Source organism: Misgurnus anguillicaudatus, chromosome 22, assembly GCF_027580225.2.
Source record: "Misgurnus anguillicaudatus chromosome 22, ASM2758022v2, whole genome shotgun sequence".
In the NCBI taxonomy this organism is placed as follows: domain Eukaryota; kingdom Metazoa; phylum Chordata; class Actinopteri; order Cypriniformes; family Cobitidae; genus Misgurnus; species Misgurnus anguillicaudatus.
The window spans coordinates 12,777,184-12,792,303 of record NC_073358.2 but is presented as its reverse complement, the minus strand read 5'-3'; the positions used below and the strand labels follow the sequence as shown (position 1 = coordinate 12,792,303).

General features: G+C 38.4%; 1 protein-coding gene across 1 annotated transcript; it reads right to left on the bottom strand.

Moving 5' to 3' along the window:
• Positions 1 to 985: 985 nt before the first annotated feature.
• On the bottom strand, positions 986 to 14,447 carry zmynd19 (zinc finger, MYND-type containing 19). The gene is made up of 6 exons (XM_055201018.2): positions 14,200 to 14,447; positions 7,920 to 7,979; positions 7,567 to 7,673; positions 7,318 to 7,458; positions 6,665 to 6,845; positions 986 to 2,484 (listed from the first exon to the last, which is right to left on the bottom strand). The coding sequence occupies exons 1-6, from the start codon at positions 14,248 to 14,250 to the stop codon at positions 2,341 to 2,343; spliced, it is 684 nt and encodes a 227-aa protein (XP_055056993.1). The 5' UTR covers positions 14,251 to 14,447; the 3' UTR covers positions 986 to 2,340.
• Between the last annotated feature and the right edge of the window lie 673 nt (positions 14,448 to 15,120).

Sequence of the window (15,120 nt, the reverse complement as noted above, 5' to 3'; positions counted from 1 at the left end):
GGGTTCGGGTATGAAGTGATTCGGGTCATTTCGGGTCGGGTACATTTCTTTGGACCCGAGAAGACCTCTAGTGTGTACATTTTAGCAGCATCTAGTGGTGAGGTTGTGAATTGCAACCAGTGGCTCAGTCCACTGCTCGCCCCTCGCTTTTGAAACGCATAGAGAGGCTACAGTAGCCACCACCGAAAAAACATGTCATAGTCGGAGACAACTTAGTAAAAAACGTTTGTCCATTGAGGGTTTCTGTAAAAACATGGTGGCACAAAATGGCGACTTCCATGAAAGGGGATCATCTGTGTATGTAGATAAAAATGCCACATTCTAAGGTAATAAAAACATAACGGTTCATTATAAAACGGTCTTTATACACCCCTGATAATATAGTTTTGTATATTATTTTTCATTTCTGTCCAGATAGCCTTTTAAAAATTACACACTGCACATCTTTTACGAATGCCATTTTGTTTTAAATGACCAAACCACAATGTTCAAACTGAGATTAATATTTTTGGTTGTTGAAATGTTTGCAAAATAATGAAATATCCGAGCACTGCACGTACACAAAAAAGTGGCATATTTATAAGTGGCACGCGTTTAGGGCGGGACAACCAGCTTGTCTGATCAATGATAGGTGGCAGGCATAGACATATAATGTGGCTGTTTGAAAGCTATAACTTTTGCAGTTTGGTTTCAAACAAGGAATTTAAACAATCACTCAAAAAAAAAAAAAGTATTTTTAACAGCTTTTAAATCAAATGGAAAATCCCATTGGTTGTTTCAAACTGATAATAATCACTGCACATCCTTTAAATTTGAGAGCATCATCGTGGAATTGTGTCCACATTAAAAATAAGATTTTAAGGTGACTTCTTGCTTCTTCAGTGACATTTTATCAAAAATAAAGTAATAAAACCATGGCAAGATCATCAATTTCAGACAAAATAAGTTTGGGCAAAGTAGACACATCAAATTAACTTTAATCGAATCACCTTTACACATTTCATATTTTATTTATTTACTTTATATTTTACAGTGACAAGAAATGGTCAGTTATCACAAACTTTGTCCATTCACATATTTATGTATTTAATGTTTGTATAGTAATAGCTTAGAAAAAATAAAAGAACAGACGCCCAACTTACCCAATACTCCCATTTCATAGAAAGAGTGAGAATCAATATGTGGATATTCAGTGCACAGTGTTCAACCCAACCAGATAAATAAGTTATTCAGAATACGCACGCAGACAAACATCACATCTTTTCTACATGCGTATTTGTATGTGCACGTCACAGTTTGGCAGCGCTGCCCTTGACGTAACAGGAAGACACACTTGGAACTTGCGTGCACATTTTTTAATCAAGATGAGAGATTGCTAAAAAAATTAAACAAGTTATACTCACTTTGACAAAGAGTTTAAGACAAACAGAAGACTAATTATTGAATGACTGGGACCCAAATAACAACTTGCATCCAACTACACATTGACAACATTATTCAGTCAACTTTCTGTGTGGGTTTTCAAGTTTTTCCCAGGACATCCATCTAAACTGGGTTCTTGTTATGGTAAGCAAAACTAAACATTACATGTGTGGAAATAGTAAATAGGATTGTGATGCATTTCAAAAATGGGTATGCAAAAAGTGACACTGCCCCCAAGTAGGCATTTTCCCCAAGACTGCTCCCTCCAAAACTTCCATTTGACAAATAAAAAAAATAAAAAAGAGAAAGTCATGGAAACATTCAACCATTTCATCCATGTCCTTCAGTCAATAATGGCATTGCGCACACACGCACAATACTGGTGGTGTGGTTTTGCACAGCTATTGGCTGTATACTTGTAGAAGGTATGGCAGGTGGATCACTATGTGCTTGGTTATGTGCACAAGAAGTTCAACCAGGAGAGGAAAGGGTAGTACAGTGAAGAGGTCCGTATTCCATCTGTTTAGTTGTACAGCAGTTTTGTCCCTCGATACCAGTGCCTAATACTTCATGATGGGTGGATGGATGGAACAAGCAAGCACATGACTGTCAATACTTGCAGTCCATAGAGTTATGACAGCATGGTGTTTTCTTCATTAAACACACATCCATAGCAGCAGGTGGAGCCTTAAAGACCTCCTCTGAACGGCAACAACAAAAACAAAAAAAATCTCTTTCCCATAATCCCCATAGGCAAACCGTGGGGATGTTAAAGTTCAGGGAAGCAAGTTTTTTCCCCAACAGGCCCATCCAGCCCACTAATATCGTCTCTTAGCCTATCAGTCTGTTTTTGCATTTCATCTCAAGTCTCACCCTATACCCCTTTGACCACCGTTCTTAAAACTGGGGTGGAGATGATCATCGCTCGGGTTCAGACTCCAGTGCCAGAACTCGTTTACGTTCACGGCACTGCTTCTTATGGGCTGGCCAATCCCTCTGTTGGCACTGCGAGCCGCAGTAGCGCGCCACCTGGCATCGGCCACAGATGTTGAACTCTCTCAGCTGAAAAAGCAAACAAAGACATTGTTGATTTGTTCATCTTGAGTCACAAAAACTTCATAACAGCCTGTCATTAAGATGCCTTAATTAAATCTTAACTGTTGTGTGAAACATATACAATAGGGAATTCAAACTTATAAATTTTTTTCAAGATATGAAAATCACGAACTCATTCTCCCGCAAGCCTTTTAAAATTTTAAGCAAAAGGCTGAAATAATTGCATTTGCATAAAGGAATTTTGTTAAAGATCAGATTCAGAACAATTATCAAAACACTCAGAGTTTAAATTAAATTAATTTTTGCTTCAGTTTTTTTTTATTTGGTACAGGGCTCAACGCAAATAATTTTTTATACTGGCTCGGTCGGGCCAGTGGTTCAGATTTACACTTGCCCTGCCAATTTTTTTTTAATAATTAAACAATGGTAAAGTAATAGCATACTTTATGTATATGCATGTATATAAACACAGTAGAATATTTAACAAGATGTTATACATATTTTTCAACTCGTGATAAGTTTTGCTTTAATTGCTTCATATGGGGATTAAACAAATACTAAAAAAAAACACCTACTGGAAAACTTTATTTTCATCCATTTAGGATGTAATTTTTGTGTAAATCCGTGTTCATTCTGACCACAAAACAAGTGCTATCACTTTAAATCAGCACGTGCAGCTTGCGTGCAGTACAGCAAAAATAGACTCGCTGCCAAAACGATCGCAGCATTGCTGCACCGCATCTGCAACGGACCGCATACGTATGCTGTGTGAAAGCTCTAACCTGTTAACATGGGCACTTAAAAAATACGCACCGTAAACGCACTGCATACGGAGTATGTGTGAAACAGGCGTTACAGTTACTGTGTATTCTCTCATATTTCTGAATTAGCACCGAATTGTCTGCGCTACACGCGACCATAAAACTCACATTTAAAATAAAAAAGGCTCATAACAAGACATTGATGAGAAGTAGGCTTGTTGCGATAGTCGGTGAAACGGTAATTACCGGCGCTTCAGCCTCTCACCGGTTAGATCACTTGCCCACCGCGACACCGTCTTTCACCGCCGTTTTGATATTTTCTTGTAATTGAATCATTTAGTTTCGTTAGAGAGTGCAAACACAACTTGTGTCTGCTGCCTGAGTTCAGCGGAGCTGAACGCTCGTCATCACAGAGCAGCAGCTGTCAGATTTCATTCATTCCTGTCAGACTGCGGCGAGCAGACGAGCTTACTCGTTTTTGTTATAATATATATATGTTATAATATTATATAATGTAAATATATAAATGTAATGTATTTATATATATATATGATGTTTAATGTAAGCAAGATCGTTTTGTTGTTGTGTTTTTCATCAAGAATAATAAAAACACATCATTCAAGCAGTGCTTTATGGAGGAATAGCCGGTTGCTCTACTTGGGACTGGCGGGTTTCTGTCAGAAGTACCTGCGCACATTGACTTAAGCACTTAAACCAGCTGTTGCACTCGCATTTAACCGGTGGGAAAATTCTGTCACCGCAACAACCCTAATGAGAAGAGCAACAGCAGTAAGCAGGGTTCCCACACCTTAGTTAACTTCAAATTCAAGGCCCTTTCAAGGACTTTCCAGGTCTAATACCCTCAAATTCAAGGACAAATGTGGGGACTAAATTTCAAGTGAGAGCAATGTAACATTGTGTTACCGTTATACATTGCTTCAGTTCCCTTTTGGGGGGAACTTGCACTGCGTCACTGCGGTGACACTTTGGGGACACCTCCAAGGGTAAGTGCTTCTGAATGTGTATATCAAATTCAACCAATGGTGAGGCTTAACAACAAAGACAGGGTGACGCGGGAGCCAGGAAGTATATCGCTATCTGAAATATGCCAAAGACGGCGTTACAGGGAACAACAGTTACATAAGTTGCATTTTTCATGTGTCAAACACAACTATGCAAAAAAGCATTTTGGTATGAATCAACATTCACATACAGAAGATATAAGCATTTAAAGCGAACAGTTTAGCATGTGTGCTTAAAAAATCTAGAATTTTTATGATATTATCCTACACTACACTATTTTTTCCAGAAAACTTCTTGCATAAAATAGATTCAAGCACTTTCAATGACCTGTATCTATGTATGTATATTTTCAAAAACTACCAAGGACCTTGATTTGTTTCCCACAGATTCACAAACTTTCAAGGATTTTAAGGACCCGTGGGAACCCTGAGTAAAGCTATGTTTATGCTCGCCGCGTTCGCACGAGCGCGTTGGTGCGCACGGCAAAAACGACGTCAACGTGGAGTGGGCGGTCGCGCAAGTTTGGTGCACGAGACCCCATTTTGCATGGCGCTGTGCACTGCATTTTTTGTAACTTTCCACGCGGCTCCGCATCCGAAAATGACCGTACTCGAGGCGATTCTGTCCGAGCAGGCAAGCCTGTGACGTATCTCTTTGATCAATTCAAGCAAAACAATGTATATATTTATCTGACAGTCTGGAAGTAAAGTATGGAAACTTTGCAGTTTAAAACACGAATTCTTTTACATGATTCAGAATGTTTGGCTTATAGTTGTATTGAATAAACCACTGGACGAGGAATAAAATACAAACCTTAAGATGTCTGTACTGTTTGTTTAGTAAAAACGTTAATGAAATGATAATGTTTAATAAAGACATTTAAAAGATTGTTGTTTTATTCATGTTCTCATATTTATATATATCAAACTCTAATGTTAAAACCACCAGGGTTGTTCCAGCGGACGACGACTTCTATCCTCTTCTTTGTGTTTGTTTTTGACTTTATTGCTCACGTCGCCCCCTGGTGGTTAAAAAAAAAAGTGCAACAGCGAGCGCGTCAACACCTAAACGCCTCGTCCGTTTGGTGAGACGGGCGCGCGATCCGCGGAGGCTTGCGTTCCGGACCAAAGCGCGACCATAAACAAGGCTTAAGGCTTCAATGTAAATGTATGGTGATTTTGTCAGATGTCGCGTTTATAAATCAGGATTTTAGCAGCAATTGGATTAAACACGAGGTGTTACTGGGTCGTGTTTAGTAACTATTTTATAGTCTACTCATTTTATGTCTGACAACAGAACTGATAATACGTAAAAATAGCATTCAGTTGTGTTAAAATGCAATATAATGTGACAGATCAAAGAGTAGAAGTTAAACATATTTCAAGTGCCATCACTCGATCAAACTCAAACACATGATGAAGTGCTCGTGGGGCTTTGAGACGTCTGTGCCAAGGGCACTTCAAAGTCATAATCCGTCCCTGTCTATTACACACAGAGAGACCAGAGAAAGCATGATTTATTTTGCTGGGACAGAGATGCCCAAGTAAAAGTGCTTTATTTCATCAGGTGTTTCAGTGTTGAGGTGTCTTATCAATTATACAGAATTAGACGCCGCTTTTTTGCTTTACTTCCTAGTGAAATGCTCGAATTCCAGACATTACAAGTGTCTGTGTAATTATGAAAGCATGGCAACAAAGCACACAGTTTAACTGCATATTCAGTCACAATGCAGACGCTCTCTGTTTACTAATGTAAATAGAGGATCGAGTCGATACACACAGCTGATCCCGATCTGTTTAAGGGCACACTCACTTTATCCAAACCAAACCATGCCCCAGCACTATTGCCCTCCCTCCCTTCTCCTCCAGAAGCATGCACTAACAGTACAAAAGTAAAGTGCTCTTTTAACACTGGAACCCATCATAATGTATGGTGTGCAATGACAGACACTCTTACATGTCATCATATTGCTTAGTTGGTCTGTCACGTGTGCAACTCGGACATTCACGTACACCCTTACGGAGGCAGATGAAGGTGAGTGGTCGCGCAATTGACATCTCTCATTTTGAATCACGCTTTGGCATGATTACACTTACACCATGGCCTCCCGGGTCTGAGCTCAAGTGAACTGCACTCCAGCCCACCTCCGCAAGCTGGCCAGGGCGCGATTAACCAAACTGCGCCCGGTGCTGAGCGATCGCACTGGGGGGGGGGTTCAAACGCACCCGAGCACAGTTTGGTTTGGGTAATGTGAGTGTCCCCTAAACAGGCTGTGATCGGCCCTGATACTGATCTTTGCAATCAATTTGGGACATCCCTACTTCTTATTGAATTGATTTTATGACACCCATCACCTTAAGATGATGAGCAGTATTCAATGAAAGACAAAAAGTCTTACTGACCCTCCTTTCAATGAGTGAGCAGGGTGGGTAATGACACTCATAGTAAGTGCAGGAGCACTCTTCTTCTTCCACCAGCTCTCCATTAGCATTGTAGTAACGTGTGCGACTCAGCTCCAGATACTGCTCCTCTACCGGGTCTGCAGGAACCTGCTGGATGGCCAACCAGTATAGCGACTGCTCTCTAAAGAGGGCATGAAATTTCATTTTAAATAAAAATTCTTGTAATTTCACTATAGTGTACTGTATTACTTATAAGAAACCAGATTACGGCTTGTACAGCAGCCTAGAAATGGCTACAAGATAGGGATGCACCGAATGTTTGGCAACCGAAATTCTTTGGCTGAAAAGAGTAAAAAAAGTATTTTCAGCCAAACAAGTGAAAAGATGCAATACGTTTTACCGAACACTGGAGGTCTTCAATGACGCGATCAAATGTCAAACAGTGCAGGGTGAAAGGCACACACGGTTTATAAATGCAGCAAGCATACAGCATTACAAGTTTCATTTATTGGCCGAATATAAATATAACAGATTTAACAAATCACATAGCTATCAGATCAGAAAAGTGACCAGGTGTTCAAAGGCCCTATAATGTTGGAATGTTTAAAAAAAAATCACTACTACATGAGAAACCATAAAATTGGTAGTATTACCTTTGTTTGCTGGACAGTTCTTCAGGTTTCGGACTCCATCCTGCAGGAACAAGACGCAGGTTATCTAGACGATTATCCACTGTGACCGAATTTATGTGAACTACTTGGAAACTTGGAGCGATGCCTCCTCTGTGTTTTTCCCTATGAACAAGGACACCAAAACACAATGTTTACAAAGTTTTTAAACAAAATGTTTGCATAAAGGAAGCATTTCAAAATAAGTGAACTGGGATCTAGCAGTGCACTCACCAGAGTAACTCATGCAGTGGTCGACCTGCCCACCTGCCCTTGCCTATGTCAAAGGCATAAGCAAAGATTTTTGCCCCATTTCCATCTGCATCAACTTCCATTCGTGCCTGAAAAAAAGAGATTTCTTTAAAACAGACATGCTTTATAATTTGTTTTTTGCTTAAACAAATTTGTTTTATGAAAATAGTTTTTAATAGCCCAAGAGTACAAATAACTTTATATACATTTAATTGTATTTAATTTAAAACAGGCAGAACAATTAACAACTAACAGCAAACTAAAACAATCCACATACACAATTTTAAATGACAACCGACTAACCACACATGTAGGAATCTTTTAAATATTCTCACCTCAAAGGCATAGTTTTCCACTAAAGGTATGTCCTGCTCGTCAATCAAAGTGTACTTTGTCTGGAAAAAGATAAATGTGTTGTTATAAGCCAAAAATCATGGATATCCATAATGTCCTTTGTCTTATTTTCAGGATGTCCCACTCTAAAAGAAACAAGAGTTAAGGGGGTCGCACACCGGCCGTGCAGCTCAGCGTCGCGCTGCGTCGAGTCGCATCTAGGACAACTCGGAGGTATCGTAAACCAGAAGTGCACATTAAATAGCGCGAGCTTCATCAGATAGTGTCTACTTCAAAATGCAAAAGACACGTTAGCAGCCAATGTTAATGATTTGGGACAAATATGGTGTTATTTAATGTTAAACTTTGTGAGTGGCGCGACAGGGATTTGAGCAACTTCCTGAGTCGTAGCTGGGCGGCGCCGGTGTGCGTATACTCATAGAAAGCAATGCGTTCAAGTTTTTTAGTACAGTGGTGCTCTGAGCTGCGCGTCCTGTGTGTGACCCCCTTTAGGCAAAGAACTGTTTTTAAAATGTCTGATTGGCTAAGGAGTCTAGTGCTGATATACACAAATTTAAAGCAACACTATGTAGTTTTTCAACCTTCATAATATATTTACAAAGACCCTTGTGATGGTACATTGACTTACAATAGTTTGAATGACACGTATGCCATAGCCTGACGGAGTCTGTATTAGGGGTGGGCAATACAGCCTCAAAATGATATCATGATATTTTAAGAATGTTTGCGGTAATGACATTTATGACTGTTTAAAAAAATGATGGAAAAGGAAGTACATTTTCATCCGATGAGATGTCACTGATGACAGACTACCTAATTCGAAGTGTAAATCCATTGTCATAATGTGGCCGAAGCAGCATTAAAATGCAATAGTGACACGATCACATAGCATGAGTCAAATGTAAACAAAGTACAAACTAGAGATGAAATGGAATGAATTTTACATCACTATGACACTACCACAGATTTTCATTAATTTTCACAATTCCAGTAACTTAAGTCATAAGCTAACAATTTAAAATTTTGATTTTAAAATGATTATACATGTACATGCACTTTTGTTCGCATAAACATCAAATAAATAACATTAACATTATTCATGGCACATTTGGAAAATGAATAGAAAAGATGGATCTGTCTAATTAAATATTAAGTAAACGTGCGTCAGTACAACCAGAATGTGAACATTTGTGAAATTTTTTTTGGATTTGTACTCGGTCAGTAAAGTAAGTACTGTCATAACAGTGGTAGTGTTTCCCTATATAACGCAACTCCTTAACACTTCAGTTTAACAGTGACTAAAGTAATTTGCATAGCAATGCTTGGTTGCATCATTAGTTTACTTTTTGGCCGCACATCACCCCCTGCTGCTAATATATCCTCCTCGTGTACCTTTACAGCTTGGTTGTACTCGCGTTGCTGACAAGCTGCTCTTGCTCTCAGCTGTTGTTGCTGTGCACGTTATTATACCGGTATTATCGTGAACGGTATTATATGGCACACCCTTAGCACTAGGTCAATACATGTTGCACTATTGTTGGTCTGTGCCACTGATCTCTGGTCTGTGTGGAGACTGTGTCAGTTGACCAATCAGAGCAGAGTAGGCTACTGAAAGGTGGGGTTTAAGCAGACTAAAGGGCTTGTTATAGTTGTGCGCAGGTCCAACGGCATAGCTGCAACGGTGTAGGTTCCGTGTCGGTTTTCATTTATACTTTTGCGTCGTTGTCCACGTCGAAGTGCAAACACATGCACAGACCGCTGGTAGGCAGTATCCACGCAGCAGCACGACCGTCAAAGAAGAAGAAGATTGGCAAGTTAACCCCAAACGAAGAAGAAACAGCAACTTCTTGTGTATGATTTGACAAGAACAGCAATGATGGAAGTAAATAAACAGCGACTTTTGTTGCAGTTTGAGTTAAATCACTCCTCAACTTGGCTCATCTTTGTTTTCACCGTCGCAAATGGAAATACCTATGACGCAGGGGTTTTTTTACCTGACGGGAGGGGTTCTGGTGAACCAATCACAGCGCGTGCGGTCCGCGTAGAACTGACGCGCTGTTAAAAATTTTGCGAGGTGCACGTCAGTCTATGCAGAGCTAGGCACAGGCTACGAATAACCTACGGTGTAGCTACGACGTAGAGCTTACGCACAACGATAAATCGGGCTTTAGGCAGACTGAGTCGTTGAACGGCTTCACACGAATCGTTTGGGGATCTCTGAGAAATGGGGTAATTTTAAATTTATATTTTGAGAAAATTACAGTGTTTTTTGACCTTGCATGCATTTAAACCTGTTGTCCGGGACTTATAAACCGTGATAGGACGCTTAAAATTTGCATCTTACTGGCTCTTTAAATTATATGACATGCTGAAATATGCCACCTGGGATGAACACATTTCACCCGCAGCCCAAGACGTGAGAACTCCTGCAGAGTTCATGGGTATCATAGAATTTACAGTTTGTCAATTTATTGTGATGAATTGTTCACCACAAAATAATTCACGTTCAACAGTGTCAATTTTGATTTTGTGTGGAATTTTCTAAAAAATTACATTAAAAGCAATGTAAGACTTTTACATATATCATACTTTTAAAAAATCATTGACATTTTAAACTTGAATTTTAAGTACTACTCTGTTTGTCTCTTCTTTAGTTTAAATCAATTGCATACATACATACATACATACTAGAGATCGACCGATACTCATTTTTTTAAACCGATGCCAATAACAAATATTTGGATGCTTATGTGCCCGATAACCGATATGCTGAACCGATTTTTATTTACTCTTATACTTCTGTTTTTGACATAATAATTACTACAACACTACTGAACTGAACAAACCCTTATAATAATAATCATCATCACAATCACTCCCTCTTTGCATACAAAGTAATAAATAGAGGGGTCTGAAAGAGTGAAGAATAATATTAATTTAATGAATAATGTAGAAACTATATTCCCAATACATGGACCATTCCAAACACCCCTATCATTTCGTCAGAAATGGACTGATCCAAAGGTCGCGCTGCGGTTGGCAGCGGGAGAGAGAGAAAAGTATAGCGGAGTTGGCTGCTTGTAATACATAGTTTATAGAGTAAAACAGGTGGATTAAGTGCCTTTTTTGGAATAATATGGTTGTTTTGACCAGCAACATGTAGCCTTCAGCAGTAAAACAAGTAGTTAGCTAAGAGGTTTTACAAATAGTATCACTGACTGGAATACTACATTCAGTAAAGTAACAAACAAAACGGCTTATATATCACTGAATTTCTTAACTGGTAATGTTATTTGATGTCAGAATAATTAATATTTTGTTGTTATAGCTTATGAAATGGCTGCTGACAGCGCTGTTATCTATGCATTTACTCACGCATTAACTGTATCAAACTGTGACCGCTTGCGGAGGTAATAAATAATTAATTCATATCCACAGACATTTATATAGATATTTTAGCAAAATAATGTTTATCTGGTAAATTTTAACATAACTTAGGGTAAATCTTGTTAAAAGCTTCAGCCTTCAACCCCGGTAAGTGAACAGCACGTGATTTTGTGAGTTCGTCTCTATTCTTGGACAAACTGCATACATTGCTTTTAATATATCAACTTATTTAACATAACATACATTAATGCACAAATAAGATGTGTTATAAATGCCTCAGATGCAAAGTAAGTATACTCAACGTCCTTTTAATGAAGTCGCGTCACTCCGGCGTCATATTTGCTGTGCACGCGTTGCTGCTGCTGTGAGCTCTTCTCCTCAGATGCGTCCAGCGCGCAATTCTCAATTCTCTCGTTTATCGGTCAATCCGATATCACAAACCCGATATCCGATCATCGGAAAATGCTCAAATATCGGGGAAAATATCGGAAAACAGATATATCGGTCGATCTCTAATACATACATACATACATACATACATACATACATATACATATACATATATATTAGGGCTGTCAAAATAAACGCGTTAATAACGCGTTAACGCACATTCATTTTAACGGCACTAATTTTATTAACGCGCGATTAACGCAACACGCAATTTCTGTTTGACCCACAGCTGGATGAATTGAGACGCAGCAAGTGACCGGCGCTGTCTAGATGAGTCGGAGCTTTTCATAAAAATAAGAACATTTAGCTCTCGTCTAGCGAATCCAATGCTCTAAATGGTCATTAAACATCTAAAATGCACGTTTTCTGCATGTGCAGTTTTCTGTGAGGTGTACCGTCCCAAATCCATATAAAGCTAAGATGCGTCTTCTTTCACTTTTTAGTTTAGTTTTAAAAAGCATTCAGAAATTATAGAAAATAGACCGCAGGACTCTCTTGATGTTAAAATAATTATTAAGAGAGATAAAGTTCGGGATCTGATTGATGTTAAAAGAGTTATTAAGAGTGACAAAGCTCAAAAGCAATGTCTGACGCAGACGTCTGAAGCGCATGCACACAAACGCGCGAGTTCGTGACACTTCGTGTTATTTATACGCATCTTCAGGAGACTGGTCTCGATATATATATATATATATATATATATATATATATATATATATATATATATATATATATATATATATATATATATATATATATATATATATATATATATATATATATATATATATATAGACATCTAACACAAAATTACAGGTTTAAAAATATCTGTTTTGACAAGAATTCACACAGGTATGACCTATAATCTGTTATATCTAAAGTGAATGTTTGGTTAACTGTTAAGGAAAAGTATCTGTTGTGTCATTATATTAAACCCTTGCATTATCCTTAAAGGTGTCTGTCTCAACAATAAAAGAAAAACATATATGTATATTGATATTGTTTTTGCTCTGCATTAACAGGTATAGTTCTGTCATGCTTTGTCAGATTCAAACAATTGTTCCAATTGTTTTGAAGTTTTTTAATAGAGAATGTTAAAATATAAATGACACCTTTTTGAAAATTTGCTCATCCCAACTCAATTTGCCAGCACAGGTCACAAATGATGCAGCAGCAAACAGAAATGGAGAAAGAACAAGGTCTTCTAAAGGCAAAAACATTTATAAAACTATGGCTGATGGTTCTGTTGAAAATGTAAACAGGCTGTTGTAGACATACATTTGCATATAGCATATATATTATCCAAATCCATTCTGATTAGAGCTTTAAAAACTTAAAAAGTGTTACATTTAGGTAAATTTAGAACAGATAAAAATGTGCGATTAATTTACGATTAAATATTTTAATCTATTGACAGCCCTAATATATATACACATGCATTTAAATAACGGAGTTTGGTGCTTATATCGTTATCCTTTAGGACAGTAAACTTCACACGTGATTTTTAAATAATAGTCGATTACAAAAGCACTTAACTTAAGTAGTAAAAAAACCCCACTATGGGTAAATATTTTATTGTCATAAACTACAAGGGAAAATGAAACGCCCACCAAAACAAACTTTTAACGATTCCCCAGCAAGGTAACATCTGACCAATTTGAGTCTCATGACATCATAAAATGCGCATGGCTAAATTCATTATTGCCCTCTTTCATGCGACTCCTCACATGTTCTTATTGTTTAACCCCAATTGAGATCTGTTTACTGGGTGCCCTCTAGTGTCATGGCATGAGCGGCCTGGCATCCAGAGATTTTCCTATCTCACTGGATGACGCAAACAATGCTCATCAAAAATAATTTATGCCGCTTTAATATTTATTAAAACATTTTCTGATTTCCTAACGATAAGAAGCAATATTACTGACAATACGTTGTACGAATGTTTGAAAAACAATCAAGCTAGGACAGTGCTAATGCTCATCACAGTAGACATGCCGGTTTTGAGTCACGCTGCAAACGGTTCCTGGTTGAGGCATTTTCAGACATCTCTGAGCCATGTTGGATACCAGTGCCCTAACAGATGACGATCAAGGATTAAAAATCGTAACATTCTGGTCCTCAATCCCTTTCAAAGTGTGAATGGAAATAAAAAACTTGCAATCTCTAGTTGACAAATGATCCGCGCCGCGTTGTAGTAACCTCGCTAGAGCAAAAGTAGGCGGCTCAAAAGCGACCAAACCTACTCGGCTGATGAGCTGAACAATTTTAGTATAAAATACACTAATTTCGACGACAATTATATATCATGCTCTGAGAAAACTAGATAACATAAATTTGCCATTTAATTCTATAGAGAGAGGCGTTTTGCTCATGGTTTTCAGATCCCCTTCGCGTCGCACATGGCAGCCCTAGGATTCAGCTCACCTTCCCGGCCACACGGCCAAGTCGAACGATCCCAAGCTTGAAATCCGACATTAGAGGGGATGTCAGGTCTAGGCTGAGATGTGAGAGCAGATACGATGGTAGTAAGTTCGGTCCGGGCAACCCAACCCCGCAAACAAATTTGTAGCGTAACAGGGTCTGTCGCTGCCCGAATCTTCCCCACCCGCTTCCAAACCTCCGCGATGCACCGCTGTGAGAGGTTGGAAAAACCTGCCAGCTTCAGGGGAGGGACTAAAGAATTTAGAGCGTAAACCAATCGTAAATGAGTACTGACTGCGGTTCGTCCAATAAGACTACTAGTTCCACAATGCTCAACGTTGCGTCATTAATTCTTACGTAGACGTATAAACGACAAACGTAAAACTGTTAGACCGGTTTGTCCAATCCGAATGCTAGATTTCGAAGCAAATCCCACTTATTTTTTTTGACCACGCCCTTTCATTACGTAAACAAAACATGACATTTTAGCGCGAAATGTTGCTCAATGCTTGCTCACTGGTAGTACTAGTGATGATATTGATAAAATAGTGCAACAGAAGATCACGTTTTAATCGCACATTAGTGATTGTTAAATAAATGTATGAAGGAATTATAAACAGTTTGGCATTTGCGTGACAAATTATAGCCTAGATTTGAAAGTGAGGAAAAGATAGGCGCGCATACATAAACTAGCCATTTTTCGTGTTTTTAAAACTGGCCTTTTACTTAATATTTGAGTGTAGAATTTTAATTTCATCTGATAAAATGGACTTATATTTTTTATTTGAATGCATGGAGATATTCCCTAAATTTGAAATTAACTAGAATAAAAATACTTAAAAAAAAAACTATGTTACTGGAAATACCATGGTACATGTGTATGGCAAAATATTTCACTTAATATCAGATGTTATTCTGCCACTG

Excerpts from the sequence above, each read along its gene's own strand:
- zmynd19 (XM_055201018.2), bottom strand. The coding sequence starts at position 14,250 with ATGTCGGATTTCAAGCTTGGGATCGTTCGACTTGGCCGTGTGGCCGGG. Across the intron at positions 7,674-7,919 it reads TGGAAAACTATGCCTTTGAG|GCACGAATGGAAGTTGATGC; the intron begins GTGAGAATATTT and ends TCTTTTTTTCAG. Across the intron at positions 2,485-6,664 it reads GCTCACTCATTGAAAGGAGG|CTGAGAGAGTTCAACATCTG; the intron begins GTCAGTAAGACT and ends TTGCTTTTTCAG.